General features: G+C 31.8%; 3 protein-coding genes across 3 annotated transcripts; 1 reads left to right on the top strand and 2 right to left on the bottom strand.

Moving 5' to 3' along the window:
* Positions 1 to 3,575: 3,575 nt before the first annotated feature.
* LOC122579992 (probable methyltransferase PMT2) lies at positions 3,576 to 7,046 on the bottom strand. The gene is made up of 6 exons (XM_043752259.1): positions 6,401 to 7,046; positions 5,784 to 5,994; positions 5,419 to 5,707; positions 4,640 to 5,029; positions 4,351 to 4,428; positions 3,576 to 3,987 (listed from the first exon to the last, which is right to left on the bottom strand). The coding sequence occupies exons 1-6, from the start codon at positions 7,043 to 7,045 to the stop codon at positions 3,753 to 3,755; spliced, it is 1,848 nt and encodes a 615-aa protein (XP_043608194.1). The 5' UTR covers position 7,046; the 3' UTR covers positions 3,576 to 3,752.
* Positions 7,047 to 9,323: 2,277 nt separating this feature from the next.
* On the bottom strand, positions 9,324 to 11,892 carry LOC122580332 (60S ribosomal protein L34). The gene is made up of 4 exons (XM_043752604.1): positions 11,725 to 11,892; positions 11,561 to 11,640; positions 9,979 to 10,088; positions 9,324 to 9,565 (listed from the first exon to the last, which is right to left on the bottom strand). Exons 1-4 carry the CDS (start codon positions 11,801 to 11,803, stop codon positions 9,472 to 9,474), a joined length of 363 nt encoding a protein of 120 aa, XP_043608539.1. The 5' UTR covers positions 11,804 to 11,892; the 3' UTR covers positions 9,324 to 9,471.
* A 1,848-nt stretch (positions 11,893 to 13,740) lies between these two features.
* LOC122578161 lies at positions 13,741 to 16,825 on the top strand. Its single transcript, XM_043750060.1, has 4 exons — positions 13,741 to 13,969; positions 15,048 to 15,363; positions 15,731 to 15,890; positions 16,320 to 16,825. Exons 1-4 carry the CDS (start codon positions 13,775 to 13,777, stop codon positions 16,774 to 16,776), a joined length of 1,128 nt encoding a protein of 375 aa, XP_043605995.1. The 5' UTR covers positions 13,741 to 13,774; the 3' UTR covers positions 16,777 to 16,825.
* The last annotated feature ends 7,885 nt before the right edge of the window (positions 16,826 to 24,710 follow it).

Genomic DNA, 24,710 nt, shown 5'->3' with positions numbered 1-24,710 from the left:
ATGTGTTAACAAGTGGATATATTAAGAGGATTTTTAGGAGGATTGGTTAAGAGAATTTATCATTTTCCTAATTATAATTAATAACTAATACTGTATATATTTCGAAGAATATACAAATTCATGTTATTTTGTCAACTACACTTTTCCATAATTCCCATGTTGATATGTTAACATCCAAGAAAACATAGACAATAACATGTCATGGTCTCCTCTAGATAATATTTGGCTCAACTTTATGTAGTAATTAGTGCTTAGGTCCGTTCGATGAATGGGTGATCTCAATATATATATATATATATATCAATCAAAGCTTAAAAATTGAAATTCAAGTATATTAAATAGATACCTAATAAAATTAAAATAACTAAAAACAAAACATAAAACGATTAAAATAAGACAAAAAGTTAAAGAAGTAATGCGTAAAAAACTAATCTTTCGGGGAATGCCTAAATAACTAAAAATAAAACATAAAACGATTAAAATAAGGCAAAAGGTTGGAGAAGTAATGCATAATAAACTAATATTTCGGGGAAGGCCTATCATAAATATCAGAATCATACTTACTAAAAATTTACACAGTAAAAATATGATTCGAGCAATCATCAATATGACCAATATCACAACTTAATCAATACGAAAGTTAAAGAAGAAACATATGAAAATTAACTCCATATAAATAGTAATTCTAGTTAACCCATTTTATTTCAACTTTAATTTAATCAATACGGAAGCTAAAGAAGAAACGTGTAAAAATTAACTCTATATAGATAGTGATTTCAGCTTATTTTTTTTTTCAACTTTAGTTTAATTAATACGAAATCTAAAGAAGAAACATATGAAAAAGATATAATAAGTATATATGTAAATATAGACAATAACATGTCATGGTCTCCTCTAGATATTATTTGGCTAACTTTACGTGGTAATTAATTTTGTATCATAATAATGATAATTTCTAAATAGAAATGGCAATTTAACTGGTAATTTATATGAAAAAGAGATAATAAGTGCAGTATATCTGTGAAATATATATGATTGGTTTATATGCGAAGGGGATACTTCAATTAAGCAAATGGTTAAGTGTGTGATACATGTTAACTTTTAGGTAACCATAAATATCATATATACTTGAAGGAGAGGGGAGATAGCTCTAAACATCATAGACTTGAAGGTCTCATCTTTATGTTGCACAAAAACCACATAAACCTACCTTTATGTTGACAAAAAAAAATGATGTCCATAACTACTTTGGCACAGTTCAAAGAATCTCAACCATAATTCAAACCAAGTTGGTAAATTCATGATATAATAATAAATCCAAATAATAAGTCCACCATATATAGTTGTTTTGAAAGCTACAAAGCTAGAATCAACTTACCCTACATCATCAAGTATATTCTTTGACACATCAACTTTGGATAAAATCCTATATCCTGAAATTCTGAATGCTTAAACACCAATCGTCGCTATCGCTTCACTGAAAATCATACATATTAAACGAATGCATCGACAAAAACAAAACATTCACTATCATTTGTGTCGTTGTTAATCCTTTTCATGGGGTGTTATTATATCTATAAACAATACACATTGTGAAAGTAGTGAAAAATAGTCATATACCAGTTGAATGAAATTGTATACCAAGACAAAAGATTTAGCCTTTTTTGGGGCTGTATATATGGTAAAACCTCTACATCAGACGTACGTTGTCTTAACAAGTTAAAAAGTAAGCCTTACACTTCTATCATGCATTAAGGTACTGTGCCTACAGAGCAAAATACAATCTTGACAAGTTGAATCAGAATCCGGCGCATCAGAAGAGAAGAGGTGAAGGAAACACACTAGTTACATATCAAAGGGTCAAGACATAAAATAGAGTTTCTATCATTTCTAGTGACATTATCATCATTATTGCACTAAAATCCAGGTAGATTATAATTCATTAGCACGTCTTTAAAAAAGTTGCAAGGCGATCGACTTCCCCCATTCCAAAGCCCTGAAAAACACTAGATATGAAAAAAACACCAATAAGCATGTTTCCATTATACGTTGAACGATGATCTTAGGGGTGTCTTCAGATTGTTACTATAGTGAAAGCGTAGTAAACAATAAACATGGCGCGCCTGGAATATAAAGACACTTTTGTCCTTGAAAAATTCTTAGGAAATATTGGAACACCAAAATATAAAATTATCCAAGTGTCATCACTTTGTGAAGCAAGGATCTATGCTGTAGGCCCTTCATTGTTCAAATAACCAAGCACTCTAAATCTAAAGATGTAGCAACAGAATATAATTGTAAGCATGTTACTTAAAGCAACTATGTTGGGCACTGAACAGATGCTCTAAACATGAGCCATTAATAGAAAAGGTTGAATACAATTTGATCCCCAAAAACAAACTTACAGCCAGAATTTCTTTATTTTTTGGACAGTTTTCGTTAATTTCATTCGTATTGTAGGTCCTATGGTTGTATCAACTATCAAGTAAATGAGGCCTGCAATCAAACAAGTCGATACATTGTATCTGGTTATTTGCATGAACATTTTAGACAAGAATGGCCAATGAATTATTATTCTATTAGAAACTTCTTTGATCATATTCCGCATAAACAGATTGCGGAAGCTCTCAATTACATAGAAATTACAGTTATAGCTAATGGTTTGACTTGTTGGTAGTCCTAGATATCGGTTCAGCCACATTGACAGATTGGCAACTCCTGCATCCCAATAAACCAGCAAGATTGGTTTTTTTAGGTTTTCTTACTGTTGTATTTTCATCATAATAATCAGAATAACAAGATGAAAATTCTGCAAATGATCCACTTCTGGAAAGATTCTCTATCTCGAATAAATCTGAGCTGGCATCACTAGCCACATCATCATATGCCATTGACATGAGCTCATTTTCCTTAGGAATAGCATCACAAGTCAAAATCGACATATTTCTTTCAAGATTTATCATTATGTTGCCTTTTTTCATGGTTAGCGAGCCAAATTCTTCAATAGACCGTCTTGGTACTTCAAATTGCTTATTATTAGAAGTTGTAATCTCTACTTCAGAATTCAGAATCGGGAATGCAAATTGATCTCCTTTTGTTCCAATATTTCCCATTTCACTCACATAAACTGCTTTCTTAGTCAAACAAGAACTGACCCGTCGGAAAATCTGAAAAAACCTCTTACAATGCATACTTTGAGTTCTTGCCATGATCACATTTGTCTTTACCGGCTGTAAATTGAAAGGCACTTCTATGTCTTCGTGAGGTTTAAGATATGAAGAAAACGAGGCTACACGAAGATTATTAGAGCTAGAGTTAGCCTCATTCTCCATTGTAAACAGAAATAATGTTTGATTGAAAGGTGGTGTACTGATGTTTATGATATAGAAAGACACACCTATAAATAAAGGGAAAAGAAAAGTACTTAATTCTAAAGATATGCCTCAGAATGTCACATCATATACTCTTTACATAAAAAGAAATAAAAGCAAGCAATCAATACTTGATAAATATACATATATATACGTTATATAAATCAAAACTTGAAATTCAAAATATATGAAATACATGGAATAAGTAACTGACATCATACTAATATCAAAACTGTTGTTTACAATGTGCAAAAAGGCATATGCTTTGATAACTAGGCTAAACTAAAATCCCTACTAAAATCTTTGATTAAAAACCAACAATAAAAGTTTTGGGAAATCAACCTATAATCATAATTGACCACCCTCCATGCTTATTTGTTTTCATCTCGAAGATGTTGAGTTGAATTTTCCACCGACCCAATATTGTTTGACTACAAAGAGTATCTTTTCAGAAATCAGAGGGCCATCTTCATGATCCACCATTTTTGTGTTCCATCTCATCCCAGACGCGATTTTTTTCACTTTAAGCACTTCAATCTCATGGTCACGGATTATAACAGTACCTTCAGGTCGTAAAATCCTATCCATTTCTAATAGAATGTCTTCGTAGCTACACCTGCATGTATGTCAGCAGTTAAAAAACTAGAATATATTATAGAACAACTAATAAGACTTGAAGTAGAGGTGGCAATTCTGATCCATGTACTTAAAAACAGGCACACATTACGCATTGAACCAGGTGAAAGAAGTCTATACTTAATGCATACAGCTTCCTAAATAATTTTATTCAAATATTTAGATTATTATTCTAGTAATATCAATTGTTTAATCATAATTATCGCGCTCATTGTTTATTAACATTTTTAATTAATTGACGAAAGATGCTAGCAACTCATCCTAGCTTGTTTTGACCACATATTATATCCAGAACCTGTTGATTTCCAACCCACCCAACCCATGTATCTTAGCAGGGACTTACTTTTCTTTGTACAAGCTGAAAAGACCGTGAGCGTGAATTAGGTCATATGTCCTAGGGTATGTAGAGAATGCTTCACACCTGAAAAGTACAAAAAACAAGAAAACAAACCAACATCATTCTTAAATTAGCAAACAAAGAGGAGGTTTAAATTAAGACCTTCAAAGTATAGTATCTGTGGGGTGGGTCAAAAACCATTCTAGATATATTTTTGATGTTAAAGTATAAAATGATAGATTCACTGGAGAAAATGATTCCAAACTAAAAATAACAAATTCAAAGCAAAACTTACCAGTCATGGTAAATTCCAATCAAGCCTCGCTCATAGATAACACCAAGAGTATCTTTATCAGCTATGGTAGGCATCACATTCATAACCCAAGATCTAGGAGACTCAAGTGCAGCAGCAAAACTTCCAAGTCCCGCATTCATATCCATAATATTACGATAACGTCCTGTACCAATAATCTTATTCACACTTTTATAAGCGTTCAAATGTTTGATCCATGATTTACTGTCCTCTTCAAATGATTCAGCAGAGATTCCATTAATGGATCCTCTCGAAATACTTGGAGGAACTTCATTGAGTCTCTGTGGGAACGGTTTTAGTTCACCACCAGCAACCTCATCTTTATTACTTGTCTTCGGGTAAGGGGTTACACATGCTGCCATCTCCTTGTTCCTGCATGCCAATGGGTGCTTTGTAATAACAGAAGGTTTCTGTACATGAATGTGCACCAGTGGTAGCAATTTGGACAAATACTATGAATGGGTCGAGTATAGATACGTTTTAACGGGTCAAATGGGTCAGACTCACCCAAGGTGAACTTTAATGCACCCAAAAAAGTTTTCTTAGAAAAAGAAGTTATTACTACTTGTACTAAGTAATGTATTTTTATAAATTATAGAATTACAAACTAACAGAAATTATTCACTTTGGGGCAAAAGTGTTTAGGGTCAACATGACAACCTTTATTAACCTGTAGAAAAATCATTCTATTTTGGCACAAACCCGTTTTGACCTGTTACTTACCCTTCCAAACCTATCATTTTTCTAATGTGAACTATTACCAGATATCGTCAACACTTGTTGGTTCACACAAGGTAACATGAGACTTTCTTTCTTGACAATGATCTGGATTTACTCTCTTCCTCCAAACCGCCATTTCACCTTTCTCGTGTTTCTTCTCCCAGCAAAGAAGTTTAGCAATCTCCTCGACTTTTCTTTGGCGCTTTTCGAGTTCTTCCTTTGAATGCTGCCATGTTTTATACTTGGCCTTCCAATTAATGGGAGGACCAGAAAGCACCCAATAGCCACCCGGTCTCAAAACTCGATCCACTTCCATCATGTATTTCCCATCTGCTCAGAAGAGTTATACTATGAAAGAAGTGTTTCTGGAATATTTAAGTCAATCAACTATGGTTAATGGGGATACCGTTTAGGGTCCATGGGGTCGAGCACCAAGAACAGTGAGCCATGTCAAAAGATCTTGAAGGAAATGGAGGCTTTATAGTACCAAGAACACCTATAAATGCTGGGACACCTCTTTCGAGAGCAAACCGAACTTGTGCCTCTTGTGAGTCTTTTGGTGCAAATGACATGGTTATAACATTTTTCTTGAATAGGTATGCACCAAAACTTCCAGCCTATGAATAACCATCATACGAAACTAATGAAAACAAACGTGAATAAAGCAAACAATTTTCACAATAACATATCAAACTTAAGGCATGGGAGGTAAGATGGGTGGGTTAGATAACTGGTCAAAACCGGTTCAGGTGGATAAAGGTCGCTTTTAGTACTGCTTGAAACAACAGTCTAGGCACTACCATTGCAGTGACAACCTGAATCTCTAAATACTAACTACTTACAAGGTCGCATGCATTAACAATAGAGTTTAGGCACTTTCAACCCGTTTGACCCGTTCACTCAATACCCTTATAGCTAAAAATATTTTGATCAAACACAACTGAGATAATACACAGCCCAAACGAATGCGTAAGTAAAGGTTCAAAATTGCAATCTCTACTTAAGATAGGTAGGTTAACTTACCCCACAGCCAGTGTCCAAAACAGTTCTAACCATTCCATTGCTCATTGGAATGACAGATGCTATTTGATCAATATATTCATCAGCCCCTTGAGAATCTTCTCCCGCTCCACCTGGGAACCTAAAAACATCACCTTCATAGTGTATCCATTTCTGACCGGCCTTTTCATTTGTCAGACTCTTATAAGGTGCATTGGCATACGGAACATAATCACGGCTTTTAGGCCATGGAAACGGGGTCACATAACCACTTGGGGCAGGAATAAGACAGTGTAATTTCTCGTTATCAGGAGGACAGTGTCTCTCCAGATAGATTAACTTTTCTTTAGTGAAAAATGCTGCGCGTGTTTGATCATGGCAAGGTGTGTAATCAATGAACCGATCATCACATGGCTGAAAAACCTTACTCTCCGAACGTAACTCGTCAGAATTTTTTACTCCAACTCCATGGTGGGTCTCGATATTCAGATTTGATATGATACTACAGTCGGCTTTTTTAGTTATTTCATGAGCTATGCTATCTCCTTTACCAAAACCACTTCTTTGCCATGCACCTAAAAGATAGAAGAAACAACACAAACCAAATACTACAAATAACGAAAAAGATCTTCTAGTCCTGTTGTCTCCTGGATTCCCTTTGGTTTTCATAATTAACCTGCATAATTCATTCACAAAATCAATAAATTGCTACACGCTTACACGTACAAAAGTGTTACATTGCACCCTCATTTTGCTCATGAATTGCTAGTAGTATTTGTTTTTAAGTTCATAAAACACTTAAACATTAACAAGCAACTGTCATAGAATAACAATATACTTTCACCTTTGGTCTATTTGAATAACTGTCTACCTTACTATTTTAAGGTGACCCGAAATAATGCGGAGTAACTGCCTACTACGGAGTACTAATACTGGTTCGTGATTATCGATTAAGTTTGCCATATTAATCCTAATTGATTCAGCATGATACAAGTACATACATTGTTACTTTATGTGCAACATGTAACAAGTCACCAAACAACATACTTACATTTCATATATTTACACAAACAGAATTGCAAATATAAATGTAACGTGCAAAAATGATGGAAATTTACATAAATGTCAATAATAATAATAAGAAGAAGAACGTTAAAAAAAAACATGTACACACTAAAAGGAGTGAATAAAACCATGGGAAAGATTGGATTTCGTGAAAATATATATACGTATATATATTGTTGTAAATAATTCTAATTAGAAGATGAAAAATCTTACGGATCTTCTTATAATGATGATGGAATGAACAGAAGAAATTACTGTTTTGACAATTAAGACAAAGATGATCGGTTTTTTTGTGGGTCGTGTTGGAAATTTTATGGTTATGGAATGTAACCGGCCATTCAGACGGGGAGAGACACATCAAATGTTTCTCATTTTTATTTTTATTTTTTTTACACATGTGTTCATTTAATTAAAAACTTACAAGTTATTCTTTCTCGGCTCATATCTATACACTCACGTGGCCCACGTGCTATGTATGTACTATAGTATTAGAATGTTCGGGAAAAAAAAATGTTCGAAAAAAACTATAGCATTAGAAATAGAAAAACATTTATGCAATATATATACTTTTCAAAGTTAATAACGTATTGGATATAATATTAATTAAAAGCTTTATTTATTACGTATATCTTCAAATAAACTTTTTTATGATTGTGGGAGATTAGTAGAGAGTCTCATTTCGTCCTTTTATGAGAAATGATATGGTTACAAACAAAAGCCTATTAGTAATATTTACAAACTCATGTGTACGAATAGAAAAAAAAAGGATGAATTAAAAAGAAAAAGTACATATAATTTTATTGGGAAATTATATATGCAGTTAATTGCATATATGATAGCTGCAGTTATAAAGAGAAAACAACAGAAATTACCATTTTGTCCTCTATATAGTTTCATAATTATAAAAAAAAACCTCCTTCATTTATAACTCAGTTGCACCAGTTTTTGATGCACTCAACTGCATGTTTCATTATCCCTAATTTTATTAGTAGTTATTGATGCCATATGTGTTTGTAAGTTTTGTTGGTAAAAATTTATTTGTGTAGCATTGCTCTTCTTTTATACTGCAATATACATTAGGACGGCTATCATACACACATCTCACAAGTATGGTATCATATTTTAAGTTTTACTCATTGCTATACTTGACGAGTCAATGTAAAGATCACATATCCATGTACAAAAACAGGGCCTAGTGAAATACTGCAAATACCTCAACACTGATATTTTCACCCCACTTCTTTGAATTTTGCAGTTTTTATACATCATAATATTTATTATTTGTTTCTAAAGACAGTAAAGTGATAGTTTAGAAGAAGCGTTTATCTGTGACTTTTCTTTTCATAACTGTGCTGGTAATGTACTCGCAGGAAACTGAAAAAAACACAAGGATATCCAACTGTAATCAGGTCTGTCTACAAAAGAGCATAGGTTTGGGTACTGGTCCAAAGATGTGTTTTGCACGTTTATATTCTGATTTAGATACAACGGCAAGAAAAGACAACATAAATACTTAAACAAAAAGCATGTTTATTAGTTCAGACATGAAGTAAAGTGTTGTGGTAGGAACACTGAATTTTAGCATCGACTCAAGGGGCAAGGTGCCAGTCAAGCAGTGATAAGTAGTCAGCTGATTGAATTCAACTGTTGGGAGGCGGAAAACAAAACTTAGAGAAGCTGAAAGTATAAATTTGGGTTTTAACTATACGCATCAAGTTTCCTTGAAAGCTATACCATGAAGTCATGATTTTTGTCATCAAGCCTAAACCATGAACATTCCATACCAACAAACTAAAGGAGTTGCCAGAGAAGGATTCAACAAATCAACGAAGGAAACCAAATATAAAGATCCAGCCACAAGGTATGAAATGGCAAACATAAATATCAAAGGCAACTAACATAACGAGCTCATTCATAATCAATCAAGTATCTTCCACAAGAATCTATAAGTTCACATCTTATAATCATTGTGTTGAAGTCAAAATTTCGTTCAAGCACACTACTAACCGAAATCACTTGTTTCAACCTGTTTAACTCTTTCCAGCCAACTTTTCTTTGGCCTTTTGAACCTTCAGAACCTTCTTCACAATCTTCTGCTCTTCAACCAAAAAAGCTCGGATGATCCTGCCATTACAAACCAACGGGCCGGATTAAGAAACATTGACCTGGTGAAAATAGAGCGGAGCACTTTTGGCTTACTAGTGAGAGTATTGGGGTTGTGCAGAATCTCAAACGTGTAAAACGGACAGAGAAATACTAAATAACAAAACAAGTCAAGCAGGTTCAAGTTTTGACAAATCAAGTCACCCAAAATGTCTTCATGGTGCATATAACCTCCAAAAATAACTTATTTAAAACAGCTAGACTGCTATAATAGTTGGCTTTTGTAATCATTTTTTTGACATCAACTATCTAGCTAATAAACATCAGCATAGTCGAGCATATCTTAACCCATAACGACTTCAACTTCTTACCCATACGATTCATCTTGCAACCTCTAGAAATTTTACATGAACATAAGAGAAGATTTCACAAACCTTTCTCGCACAGCACCAGCAGATAGCACACCACCATAGGCACGGTTAACAGTCCTCCTGTTCCTTGATAGCCTACTCCTTTTGTATTCAGTCGGCCTCAAATGAGGAATCTACAATGATACAGCAAAGACATTTCATTCAGCAGTTAGATACTCTGTAGGATCAAGATTAAACATAATCTAATAATTTTCAAAGCAACATCAGTCAATTAAAAAAAAAGACAACATAGATGGATGTAATCTATGAAACAGCCATCTAGCATGAAACCTTCACGATAACGAAAGTTAGATCAACCATAAAGGTAAAAACACAATTGTGTAATCAATGAAATAGAATGGGTAGAAGACAACAAAGTTATTTATACAGGGCCTTAAATGATAAATGTAACATTAGGTGTTGTTTACTTGTTTGACGTCAAATTCTCAGGGTAAATGTGCATGTCATATATAAGATAGACGCAACAAATTTGTTATAAAAGTTTCAACTCCAATATGACAGCAGCAGTAGATGTAAGAAAATGGATCATAGAGACATAGATCAATCTCTCTACTTGAGGGCATGTACCATACTTTTCAACAGTAAACCGCATTTAGAAACAGCATATAAACTGAGCATTTAACCCTTTTATGCAATTTCCCATAGAAGAAAGGGCCACCTAAGTAACCAATCTTGAAATACAGTTTCAGATCACAAGCATAAACACCTGCCATCCTGAGGTAATTACTGACAAATAAAAAGTTAAAAAGCTTTTATTATTCATCTTCACCCATTGACATTACCACTCAATTGGCATGTCAAAATGCCATTTCCAAAGGCAAACCATCGAATCACCCACTATCAAGACATGCACATACATTGCAGTCATTGCTACAAAACCATAATAATGTCATTCAAAACCCATCAAAATACATTCTAATGACCCTATTAAACAGGTAAAAGAACTGGCAAAAGCTGTATCGTTCTCAACTTAAATGTCACAGAAACTAGGTGTCACGAGTCCAGTCAGAGATCTATTTATATAAAGATCCGACTTGCTTTGAACCCTAACACTTTCTCTGCAGTTGATTAAAATAACAAACCAACACAAGATGACCGTATAACGTACTTCAATATGATGCAAACTTGACACCACATACTACAATGAACGGGCTTGTGACGCGCAAGCGAAAACTAAAGAATTTGGAGCTGCAAACAATATCCATTATACAAATCATTAAACCATTCCACACCACTAACCTACAAAGCTAGAGAGTGTTTTTAGGTGCAGCTAAAGTAATCAAAAGACACGAAAAAAACGTTAAACGTAAAACTAACAGGTCATAGGCTAACCATAATCAAACAGATATCCTAGCTCAAAATATAATCATAATCATTTTTAAAAACACATATCCAAATACCCAGTAAACACTCAATACCTACCAAATTCATATTCAAATAACCTAAAGTTCAAGCCTTTTTCACAGCATAATAATAGGTTCAAATTTCAGGTCATATCCAACAAATACCCAAAAAACTATACATACAATATAGAGTTGTAATAACAAAAAATAATAAGTTTAAAAAATGAAATAAGGAAGAATACCCCTTGAATTCTTTTGCCAGTAACAGGGCATTTAGGCCCACTAGCTCTCTTTTTTGTTGTCTGAAATACCAACTTCCCACCTATAATACAATACATATCAAATCAAAATAATATATTAATATATACATATATATATTATATATATAAATTATAAGAATATATACCAGGGGTTTTGACAACCCTGTGTTGGTTGGATTTGGTAGCATAGCTATGTCTTCTTCTGTATGTTAAACGCTGCACCATCTTTCTTCTTCTTCTTCTTCTTCAGATCCCCTCTTTGCAACTGAATATATAAAATGGCGGAAAGAAAGAAAGGCCAAGGAGGCTGTTTTAAGCTTTTTAAGTTAAAACCCTTTTTTCCTCTTTTGCTTATTGCCCTAAATCTGACGGCTGTCCATCCTGTTTCTCTTTTAACGGTTCAGATTCGTTTCTTTTTATTTTTTGTGATATTTGGTTGGTTTTTCTTTCATTTATGGAAGCTTGGGTGAAATTTTTTTAATAATTCAATAAATTGATATGAATTTTGTACATTTATGCTCTTAAATTAGAGAACTTAAACTCTCAATCATATGAAAAAGGAACTAGCGAGTGTATGTTACTCGTATAATATTAGGTCTTGGAGCCAGGACTCACAACGAATTCGGCCCTAAAATAATTAAACATTAATCCAAGCATATGTAATCGAAATGATTGAGACTATCTACCGGTTGCTGACTTTAAACCGAAACATAAGACTCCTTAAAATCAACTAAACAGTATTCGTTATCGAAACCTTGATTTTTTTTATGTTGACTTATTTAGAGTTTATTTTAAGTTATTTTACTTCTCTAAATTAAAATTTTTTTAGATAAATTCAGTTACAATGACATATGGAGATATTAAATAATTCACATATTTAAATAAGATGTTTTGTTAATGTTCGTGAACTAAATCATGTTCAATGCTCAGTTGTTTATCGATCAACCTCCCAATTAGACTCGAAAACGGCTTGTTACATGGGTGTAATTAGGTCAAGTCCACACAATTCGAAGTTCAAACTCAAGTTTGTCTCAATTACATAACTCCAAGCTGAAAACTCAATTTGAGCTTCAGTGGCTCAGTGCTCGATGTAGCTTTATCTTCAAGCTCAAGGTTAGTTAACTACTCACTCCTCTTACAGCTCACTCAACTCAATTTTATTAAGGATATGAAAACTACATATTAAGGATACGAAAACTACATATTATAATCAAAAACAACAATATGAACTCAATAGCTTCATACTTGACTCGACAACTTTGAGCTTGATTTGATTAAATACAAAATTCAAGGGGAAATTTATAGGATTAAGATCCTCTAAAGTTCAAATGAACTTTATAGGTAAAGTTGAGAGATTTCAACCATTGGATTGAAATCAATGGTTAAGATTAAAAAGTCATCTTTGAATCAATGGTCAAGATTCTCTTAACTTTACCTATAAAGTTATTATAACTTTAGAGAATCTCTATCCAAATTTATAAAGCAAGTTAAGTTCGATTAGGTTGCAAACTTTTCAAACAGGTCATTATGATACTTGACCTTACTGAAAACTCTAATCGAGTATCTCAAGCTCCGCTCGGCTAAGTCAGAGTCTGTTTCACGTATTTTAGGAGTTAAGCTTAGATAATCTCGCGAGTATTCATGACTAGATTATCTCGTGAGGAAAATTTGATAATATCCAAACTCGTATATTAAATAATTCCCAAGGTTTATCTAGCTTTCCCAAACCGGTATAACCAACAACATCAATATATAACATTACAATCTGTGTCAAAAACACTCTGGCCTTTGAAGACTGAGGTCATGGATTCGATTTTTATCTCATACAAATGTTAGAGAGTCTTTTCTTTCATTTAGGTAGAAAAAGAATGCAGTCTCTCTACTTAACCTCCCACAACACTGCTGAGATATTGAGGCTCAAAATCCGCATGATACAATAATAAGCCGTTTATTTCTTTCTTAAATTTTGTTAAAAGAAAAAAAAGTTAGAGTTTATAACTGATCTCCTTTTTAAACAATATACATTACATTTTCATGAATATTTCTCTTCCATAAAAGATTGTATTCCAAATTCTTACACGTCATATATTTTTCTGTGGTCATGAAACCATAACAACTTTTCAAATTTCCCCCAAAAGTATTCCAACACAAATAGTTTGTTTTTTTCTTCTATCTAGAATCTTGCAAATTTGTCAAATGGTTTCCACAGCAATCTCTCAGTTACCTTCGTTCTCTGCTTCACCCTCTTTATACTTCAATCTCACCACCAAAATCCACCGTCCTGCCGCCACCTTTTTTTCACGATTTCATAATCTTTCTACTAAACCTTTCACTGTTGTCGCTTCAACTTCATTGGACTACCCAACAGAAAAATCATCCATCTCTTCAAAGGTTAATATTTTATCCTTTTCCACTACATGTACTATTAATCTTTTTAATGTTTGAACAATATTATGTGTAATGGAATGTTTTCCAACCACTTTGAAGATGTTGGGAAATATATATGAAATTTTATTGGCATTTATTGTAGCTTAGTGAATCTTATTGGCAATCTTGATATAGAAATATATTATTAAGTTTAATGAGTCGATTTGAGTTATGTTTTACGCGGTATGTTGACCAACTTGGTCCACTAGACCCAATTCCCTTTTGCTTAGATGGTTAGGTTGATGAAGCCAAAAGATTCAATTGAAAATGATATGGAACTAGCATTCTGATATTTGTCCTAATCGAGTAATCGTATACAAATGCATATTAGAAAAAAAAAGAAAAGAAAAGTGCAGACTTTGTTTAGTGATACTAGTATAGTTTTGAGTCAAAAGGTCAAGTTCATGAGTGAAGGGAGGGTTCTTAAAGTGCGAAAGATGACACAATTGTGACGCACCTAAATATACTTAGGCACGTCAGCTCCAATAGAATGTAATTACTAACTGCATCACCATCCGCACTTGAACCAGCACCTCGAGTCATATAACACATGATTTATTTATAGTACCCTAGTTTTAACTGATAGAAGAATAACACAGTCGTATGAGGGTTAACTCAATCCCACCTAGCCTGTTTAATTTGTAGTAAAAAAAATGCCTGTTTTCGCACATTATCAACCACACCCGTAATGTCATCCCTATTTAATAACATTTAGAAACTCTCTGGATAAGATGTGCATAAGCTGGAAACTGGAGTTTAATTTTGTAGTGTACTTAAAAAAATACTGTAGTATTCTACTGTCACAAGAAAACTTTGAAGTGTGTTATATCTATTTAGAGGATGAGATAGTTAATTTTTTAAGTTGGAATCAAGGAAGTGATATGATATTACTATATCAGTAAGTTGTTCAGTTTTGTTGTCTCTAATGTTTTGAGGCCAGAAACTTACAATTCAAACGTCATGCTGTCATGCATAGGTCTAGTGGTCATGGTTAAAGTTTCGTGTTATGTACCATTTATGCATCTCATTGTTGTATTTTTAGACAAGCAACTGGCTATGGAAATATAAGGATAACTCTATCAAAATCCATTATGAAGAGCATGCAAATGATAGTAATGGACCAAGCAAGAATATCCTCATGATGCCCACTATTTCTGATGTTAGCACTGTGGAAGAATGGAGATTAGTTGCTAAAGATATCATTCAACAATCTGGAAATGCTAACTGGCGAGCTACCATTGTTGATTGGCCCGGTCTTGGTTATTCTGACCGTCCCAAGCTAGACTACAGTGCAGATGTTATGGAATCATTTCTTGTTGACTTTATCCTTGCGCCAAATAGTCCAATAAGCAGCCTGGGTAGGTATTACTGTGTTACATTTAGATTTAGTTTCCAGTGTTGATTTGGTGGTGTTTGGATATGCTCTTTCATGCTAACTTTTTATTTTTTGAATATTGCATTTAGTATTCGTAAAAACTAATCATAAGTGCAGAGATTATCTGAAAAATATAGGGGTTGAATAATCAGCTTCACATAATCTACAAAACATATATCATCAAACAACTAATTATCAATAATCAGAACTTCAACCAGCAAAAAGATCCCACAGCATGTTTTATCTAATACATATCGATCATCACATTTGGCATTGTTAATTATAAAATTCGTGTTTACTACTTTGTACCACTCGCCTTATTTTGGCATATGTTGTGTACTCGAATGCAGGACAAGACTTGGTCATTGTTGGAGGCGGTCATGCTGCCACAATAGCCATCCGTGCCGCTAAAAAGGGTTTGGTCAAACCAACTGCCATTGCTGCTGTTGCTCCTACCTGGTCTGGCCCTCTTCCTATTGTATTCGGTCGTGATTCCAAGACAGAATCAAGGTACACATGTCTTCAGAAACATGCACCATTAGATGTGTCAAATGGACAAGTTGGGTAATGAGTCAAAACGGGCTAGTATCACAAATGGCAGTTTTTTGGTCCCCATTGGAATGGGTTGTATGGGGCTCAGTTGACCCCAAATACAGTCTTAGAATATGGTCAATTTTATATCAATATCAAGAACATGGGTCGGATATTTCTTTTTTAATAAAATGCTTTAGGAGATTTTAGTCTTTGTGCATAGAAGATATATTTCATGAACTTTTCAACCCATTTGACCTGTTTGCTTATTATCTAAATTTAGGCCTACCGGACATTAGCGATAAAACATAACCCAAATCAACTTCTCAAGTAAATGGGTCAAAATTGCCACCTCTACATACCATATTGTATTCGTTCAAATCACTTATGTTATTCAACAATTTACAGATATGAACTACTTAGAGAGACATTAAGGGCCCCGGCTGTAGGTTGGATGGTGTATAATGTGTTAGTCAGCAACAAAAAATCCATCCAATCTCAATATAAATCCCATGTGTACGCTGATTCCACAAATGTGACACCCGCCATCATAGAAAACAGATATGAACTAACAAAACAGAAAGGTGCCCGTTATGTCCCAGCTGCATTCTTGACAGGTCTACTTGACCCAGTGAAGACCCGTGAAGAGTTTCTTGAACTCTTTAAAGGGTTAGAGGGTAAATTGCCAGTTTTGGTAGTATCGACTTCTGGTGCACCAAAGAGGTCGAAAGCAGAAATGCAGGCTCTAAAAGAAGCTAAAGGTGTGAGCAAATTTGTTGAAGTGCCAGGAGCCCTTCTTCCTCACGAAGAGTACCCGAGTTTAGTTGTAAGAGAACTTTACAGTTTCTTGCAAGATGTAATATAAATTTGTTCTTTAAACTTTACTTAGAAGTCAATAAATATAATCTTGATCATGGATGTGAATTAGTTGAATACATGCATTATTTATGTCTATATCTATATGTATCACATCTGAAGTAACTTATATAATTTTGATTTTGCATAGTCAAAGTACCTTTTTATGATATGACCAATAACTGCCAAATGTTAATTATCGTTCTTCGAATGATTAAGATTGTTTATTTACCAAATAATTCTGCTCATACAATGACTTATTTTTCATTAATTTTAATTTTTAGGAAACAAGTGTTGTATATTTGTCTAGAATAAAAGTTAACCTTCCATGTTTCAAGAATCCAACAAACTTTTAAACTTTGCTCATTTTGGTTCATTTTACAACGTGCGGTTCCAACTTTCAACATACTATTCACTTTGGATGTCATTGTTGGAGTTCAAATAATTAACATGTAACACTTATCGTTCTAATAAAAAAAAAAATTAAGATTTCTCCGGCGTCCTTTCCCTGGATACCCTAACAGGGTCAAAACCACATATGTAATAGGGATAGTCGGGGCTACGAGTCCGCTAAATTCGTGTAGTTTAATATTTCTGAAAAATAATGTATTTTTTTGTCGGTGATATGGGTCAAATAAGTATGGGATATCGGTCAATTTAAGTCATTTTAAACTTTTGAAAGATATTCCTATTAAATTTATAAAGATGTTTGTGCAACTAAAAAAAACTTTCAAAAATGCCAAAAATTCTTAAGACCCATTAAAAATAGCCAAAAATATTTAAAAATTGTTGAAAGTTGTAACCATCGGCTCATAATCGTTACATTATGCGTATATGATGCTAGTGGGAAAAATTTGTGTTGCAAGTCATTTTTAGTTCTGGATGCGCCACTGCACCCTAGGTGTTTATCTTAACTAGGGGTGTAAACGAGCCAAACCGAGCTCGAATACTGTCAAGCTCGAGTTCGAATTCGTTTTAGAAGCTCTAGCTCAAGCTCTAGCTCGATCGAACCTTATTGTTTATGCTCAAGCTCGGCTTGCGATATTTTAAAAAAGCTCGAGCTCGGCTCGTTTGTCAAAAAAACTCTACAAGTTCGAGGTCGGGCTCGAGCTCAGTAAGTTAACTAAGCTCGATTATCAAAATTTCGTAAAAAAAGCTCGTTAGTCTATACTATATTAATAATTAATATGCATATATTATTATATTATATATGAAAGCTCGTTTAGGCTCGCGAGCTTATTCGAGTTATGTATTCGAAATTCAAGCTCGAGCTCGATTAGTAAACGAGTCAATAGTTAAGCTCAAATTTGATTCGAGCTCCTTTAGGCTCAGCTCAAAACGAGCTTTTTCCGAATCGAATTCGAATAATTCGCGAACAGGATTGACTCATTTACACCCCTAATCTTAACGTTCCAATATTATGAAACATCTTATAAAGATACCAACACGTCCGATCATTAAACCACCTTCATAGTGGTTCTGAGATATAAAACGTGTGTTGTCCAAGAAAGAAGACAAGGATCGAGTTATGCATTTATCTTAGATTAGATAAAATATATTTAAAATATCTTATTAACGATTTCGTTTTCATATCATATTTTTGAGCGATTAATGCATGATTCGACTCGTGTCTAGGACCCAAAAACACCTAAAATATGCGTCTCTATCATTATAAGAAAAACGCAACTCTTTCATATTTATTTATGGAAAATGCTAAATACAGAACTTAACGTGCATAAAAAAAACTTGTATCTTTCATATTAAAAGCCGGCCCCTTGATTTTCATGGTAAATGTACAAACAATTTATACACCTTAAACACAGCCCTAAAGGCTGTATTTAGCAAACCCCTTTATTTATTTATATTATAAGAGGTATGAAACCATTTGTAGAATGTTGACGAAAGGTGTTTAAGCTGATCTTATCTACTTCAAGACACACTACTTTCCTTAATAAATTTAAAGTTTCCATATAATCGACACCCGATACTCCGATAGGTTGATACATATATTGTACATGATAATTGACACGTTATCTATATTCTATAGTTTCATAATGACCCCATGTCCGACAAAGAGCTGTCAGAATTCCATATTTCCATACATGTTATGTCCTATATTGAGGGGAAAAAGAATTTTGTTAATGATGATTTTTTACGCAAGGATTGTTAGTAAAAACTAATTTAATGTATTATGTTACTAGCTAATTAACTCGAGTTTAAACTGGGTTAAGTTATAAACGCTTTACAAATTAATTGAATTATATCCGAGTAGTTTTAAAATATATTATCATGTTAAAATGTATAATAACAACGTTAAATAAATTGAAAGATTATGATAAGTTATGATGTAGATAATGAAATTAAAGGGAAACAGAACATGTGTAGGTGTGGACACATATTGAAACACATATGGGTTGTAAAAACAAAAAAGTAAAACCTGCCCAAAAAGACACTATAGTTTTTGCCTATTATAACAAAAAATTAAGATAATTAAAAACTTACATAATAGTGTGAACATTTAATAAAAATTTATATTAATGAGATATATTTATAAAAGGAAGGAGATTTTAAAATTAATATGATGATGTCATAATTAATTAAAAAAATGCATGAAAGTACCCAATTTTTAAAATCTTATGTCATCACAATTCTTCTTTATTTATATAATAGATTAAAAATTTTAGTAGTTGATTTTTTTTAATGGAAAATGATTGATTTCCTAAAACTTTAGCCTAATAATCCTTCTAATACCACAATATTTTGACATGTATAATCCACTCATTATCTTTCATACATCACTCCCCTTGATTTTTTCCATATGGTTCATCTTATGATTAAGAGGATAATTATGTTGATTTATTAGGAGGATTTATCATTACTCTCTTTTTTAATATATGATGTACACGATTTTAAGCATGTAGCAAATTGTTAATGACAATTTTTAAGGAGGCCATTATTATTTTCCAAAAAATATTACTTTGTGTTATATTCGAACTTGTGTTTCATACTAGGGGCATTTGTTAAGACATCTCGATTGATATTAAACTTTCAATTTTAACATATATTCTTTGATTTATTATTTACATGGAGGATTTTCTTAATTTGTGCCCACTAGGCAAATTTTCTTAATTTGGTATTTTACACTATGTACATTTCTTTTACCTATAAATCTTTAGATTTTGTACATGTATGTATCATGTATGATACTTTAACGTAAATTTATAGAGGTCCTTTGTTTCATGGGTGACATTTCAACACAAGTTATACCATCAATGATCACTTCTTTTTAACATCACTAATATCAACTACCACAAATAGCTTGCACCTAGTGAAACTAACCGCCAAATTCTTTTAGGCGACTATTTGAATTGTAAACAGATGTAACCTATACGTATTGTTCGGGTGCATGATGTTAATACTATATCAATGATTGATAGGGTGGAATGGAAAGGGTAAAAATGGAATGAGAATCACTTCCCTTGTTTTGTTACACAAGAGAATGGAAATGAAGAGGTAGAAGGGGGAATCATTTCCATTCTCATGATTCCTCCCAAAATGGTGAAGAATAGTGAGAATGGAATCAAATTATTTTTTTTTCTTTTTTTCTCATGTATTTAATTATTAATTTTAATTATTTATATTATGATATTATAATTAGTTTTTGTTAAAAAAAAATTCATATTAATTTGTTTATTTTTTATATTTCTCTTATTATGATTCTCTGTTGTTACCAAACAATGTAATTATTCTCTTTCCAAAATACTCATTCTCTTTCCTACTATTTCCATTCTTTATTACATTTTCATTCTCAATGATTCCCTCCTACCAGACGCCCCCTAAATTTAAAGCCCAATTAAATACATACCAAACGTTTCATTTGGCCCATAAAAAACACTATAAAAGGCCCAATAAATTCCTTTTTGTTTAGATCGACTGAAATATTTCATCTACATTAGACATGTGGCAAGAAATTATTGGATATTGACTAATGATGGAGAGGAATTTCACAAAACCAAACTCAATGTGGCATAAATTTTCGATGAATAAAAAAAGTTGCTTGAATAATATTCAAAACTTGAGAGAGCACAAAATTTGAGGGGTAAAACATTTACCCAAAAAACTTGAGAGCACAATTCGAAATGAACTCGATCTTGACTTTTAATCAGAACGTTTCAAATTAACTTATTAATCAAGCTCGCTGGCTAATCAATTTAAAGTTTAAACTTAAACTTTAATTTGATAGAAAACAGGTTAGGTTACATTTTTATCTAACTTATTTTTTCTTATGTGTCAATTGTTAGATTAATAGTCTTTATTTAAATTTTAAATTAATTCTATATGGACTCTTAGTTGGCATATTAATATCTACCAATATACTAAAACAGGATTGTAGTATTCTTGAAATGACATGTGGCAAGATCCTTGATCGACATGTGTCCTTTTGATTTAATAATTTATATAATTTTTTAAATAGAATCCTAATACAATTATGTTTCTATTTATTATTAATTAAATTAGTGAATATTATTTATATGGAAACAACTTTTAATCTATACGATATATTTTATATAATCTTTTAGCAAGTAATAATATAAATTTATCCATGGAAATAGTTTTTTTTTTATATTTCCTACTTTTAGATTTTATAATCTGTTCCATACAATGTTATACTTTTAATAATCTTCGTACATCGACTCATACTGAAACCCCATACTTAGTTAACATACAATTTGAATACATGCCCCCGAAAAAAGAAAAACATTAGAAATAATTATACATTAATTCAATCCATCAAAAAGCTATACCAATATGTGTCACGATAGACATTCTTTGTTGGGAAAAGACCACATGCAATTGTTGAAAGTAAGTTTCTTTTCATGTAGTTGTAATTTATCAAATACTTTAGTTTTAACTTATTATATTATATTTTTATAAGTGGTCAATGCTTAAGTAGTAGTTCAATTATATAATAAGGATGTTGTTTTTCATATTCTAAACTACTTTTTACTTTATGAATTTTTAAGCTACTCAATATGTTTAGTTTGGGTAAGAGCATATGATTAGATTTAGGTTAACAGATTTAGCTTTCGTGTTTTTTTTTTTCCAGACTGTATACTATAATTTTTAAAGTTTATTTATAATAATAAGTTATTAGCATGAAGACTCTAAAAAGTTGAATTTACGATCCGTAATCACAAGACTATTTGTTGTCATCCACTATGCTTACAAGTTTCGATTTTGATCTAATTGTAAAAATTTAAGGTAAATCCAAAACTTTAACTAAATATATATTATATTTATCATTACTCATTACCTTTTATTATAACTTAGCTTCGATTCTCGGTTTACTTTAATAATAATTTATTTCATACTCATGCATCAAGTATAAGGCATATTTAAATTTCTTTATGATACAATCTAGATGGCTACCGTATGAGGGCTACCGTACATCGTACGGGTATTAGGACTAGTAAATTTAAATATATATATATATATATATATATAATATGTATCCATAATTAGAGCTACATTTAAATAACATATGGATGTTTATTTATAACATATATACATATACGTATTTTAATATATATTATAAGACAGTTGAACTAATAACTTATTAACCAATCAAATTGTTCAATTTTTTGAAATTGACTTTCGCTTATTTCATCATTTAGATTAACTATAAATTAAAATTACTAATAATCATTATCCAAATATATTATTATATTAATATTTATATTATTTTGTATAAAAAGTCTTACTAATTTACACTTTTTTGTTTTCCATCAATAATTTACACTTTTTAGCCCTAAATATTTAATTTATATCTACTTTTATGCATCAACTTGAGAAAACTTTTTAAAATTTACAATCATTATTTAGTTAAAAATATTTTAATATATTAAATATTGTCTACATAAAATTATATCAAAACATAATGACTTATTAACAAATATTATAATACATTTTTATAAGTTATAAATATATTAATCTAATATAAACACAATTTTAACTCTAGATACATAACTCAAACATAATAACAGATGACGATATACAACATCTTTATCCTAAACACAATACGAATCACAAAACATGAAATGATCACATAACAAATCATGATTTACAACAAAGTGTTACTTGGATACTAAATCGAAATCAATATGAACTCCATTCAAAATTCATTATATATCTCAATCATAAAGGTACATAATTTTCTCCTTTTTCATATATTAGGTTTGCGTATTAATGTTTAAAGTTACAACTGTCACTCAAATCAAGAGTCCTAATTGTTATCAAAGAGTATGAAAACAATCCTAATTGTTATCAAATTATCATAGGACAGGTGATTAAAATTAAACCTATTCGTGTTATGGGTACACATCATGATCAAATACATATACTTGAATGTCAAATACAGAATCAAAATTATGTTTATATTTTAATTCTTAATTATTTTTCATAATAATTCTTAATAATTTATATCTATAGATCATTATAATATATAAATATTTGATATATATCATATATTCGTAAATGATAATCTTATTATTTGTATCGGTCGTAATTTAACAATTTTATATACATCAATCAACTTTTATTTACGTTCTCAGTTATTCCCGTACAAGGTACAACGTACGAGTTTAATCTAGTGATTATATATAATCTTAACATTAATCTAAGATCGTTATCAATGTTTAACAGTTCAATATCTAGTTTACTTAAAGGTAAATTTCGCATTAAAAAAATTCTACACAGTTTATTATAGTTAAATTCAGTTTAACTTACCAAAACCTTGGTATTTTCTATCTTTTATTAATTATTCATAAAAAGAAAGAAAGATATTGTTCAGTGGCGTCTTTCGTGAGTTTTGAGCCTCAATACCTTGAAGGTAAATGGGGAGGTTAAGATGTAGGTAGGCCTTAACCTAATACCTCGACAGTGTATGTTGGATTTTAAGGTCGCGTTTGGTTCGCAGGTTCTAATGGAATTTGATGAATTGGAATTGAATTCCATTCCTTAGTGCGTTTGGTTGCTCAATGATAAAGGAATATCATTCCGTTGGAATGTCAACATTCCCTCATTTGATGGAATCTCCATTCCATGATGATGGGGGAAGGAATCTCATTCCGTCTCTCCCTTAAATCTTCCAAAAATGAAAAACATTCCATCAAATTTCATTCCATCAGATTCCAATTCCTTCAATAGATTCCATTCCATCAAAAAACATTCCGTGAACCAAACGCGCCCTAAGATGTAGCCAGACCTCCTATACCGAAGTAGAAGCTTCTATTTTCTACCTTAATGATAGAAAATGCCCTCAAACATTTGCATGGGATGAGAATCGAACCCATGACCTCTGTTTCCAGAGACTAGAGTATTTACCACTGATTCAAAACCATGCTACTTTTTATTTATCTATTCTTAAAATTAATTCAAATAAATATAAAATATGGTTATATTATGGATGCAAACAATACATTATAAATCAAAGAATGTATATGCATGTTTACAATATCATTACATATAAGAAACATCGAATTATCTAACGTCGTCATACAAACCTAACTATGTGTATATAAGAAACTAAAATCCGATAGATTATATAGGTTATATACCAATTGAAAAAAAAAAAGAGAATTGCTAACTAGTGTCCCTAGTGTACTAGTTAAGAAACATTTAATGAATCATTTATTGAAATCAAAATTTCCTAACATATGAAAATATGTATTAATTATTCATTTAAAAATAGAATCTGTTAGGTTGAATTAATACACATTAAATATAATTTTTTGATTAATAAAGAAATAACGGTTTCATTAAATGCTTCTTAACTAGTGTATTAGGGTCACTAGTTAGCAAATCCCAAAAAAAACACATAAAATGAGGGCCAAAATATTTCAAATTTCATATGAGTATTTTAGAGAAAAAGGTTGTTAATAATGT

Source organism: Erigeron canadensis, chromosome 8, assembly GCF_010389155.1.
Source record: "Erigeron canadensis isolate Cc75 chromosome 8, C_canadensis_v1, whole genome shotgun sequence".
Lineage (NCBI taxonomy): Eukaryota > Viridiplantae > Streptophyta > Magnoliopsida > Asterales > Asteraceae > Erigeron > Erigeron canadensis.
The sequence above is the reverse complement of the archived record's forward strand: the minus strand, read 5'-3'. Positions and strand labels throughout refer to the sequence as shown.

What these genes read in the sequence shown, in the direction of transcription:
- LOC122580332 (XM_043752604.1), bottom strand. Translation starts at nt 11,803, where the DNA reads ATGGTGCAGCGTTTAACATACAGAAGAAGACATAGCTATGCTACCAAA. An exon ending in CAGGGTTGTCAAAACCCCTG is followed by an intron (nt 11,641 to 11,724) that starts GTATATATTCTT and finishes ATTGTATTATAG; the next exon opens with GTGGGAAGTTGGTATTTCAG. An exon ending in GCTGGTGCTGTGCGAGAAAG is followed by an intron (nt 9,566 to 9,978) that starts GTTTGTGAAATC and finishes TTGTAATGGCAG; the next exon opens with GATCATCCGAGCTTTTTTGG.
- LOC122578161 (XM_043750060.1), top strand. Translation starts at nt 13,775, where the DNA reads ATGGTTTCCACAGCAATCTCTCAGTTACCTTCGTTCTCTGCTTCACCC. An exon ending in AATCATCCATCTCTTCAAAG is followed by an intron (nt 13,970 to 15,047) that starts GTTAATATTTTA and finishes TTGTATTTTTAG; the next exon opens with ACAAGCAACTGGCTATGGAA. An exon ending in TAGTCCAATAAGCAGCCTGG is followed by an intron (nt 15,364 to 15,730) that starts GTAGGTATTACT and finishes ACTCGAATGCAG; the next exon opens with GACAAGACTTGGTCATTGTT.
- LOC122579992 (XM_043752259.1), bottom strand. Translation starts at nt 7,045, where the DNA reads ATGAAAACCAAAGGGAATCCAGGAGACAACAGGACTAGAAGATCTTTT. An exon ending in TTTTGGACACTGGCTGTGGG is followed by an intron (nt 5,995 to 6,400) that starts GTAAGTTAACCT and finishes GGTTATTCATAG; the next exon opens with GCTGGAAGTTTTGGTGCATA. An exon ending in ATTGGAATTTACCATGACTG is followed by an intron (nt 4,429 to 4,639) that starts GTAAGTTTTGCT and finishes TGTACTTTTCAG; the next exon opens with GTGTGAAGCATTCTCTACAT.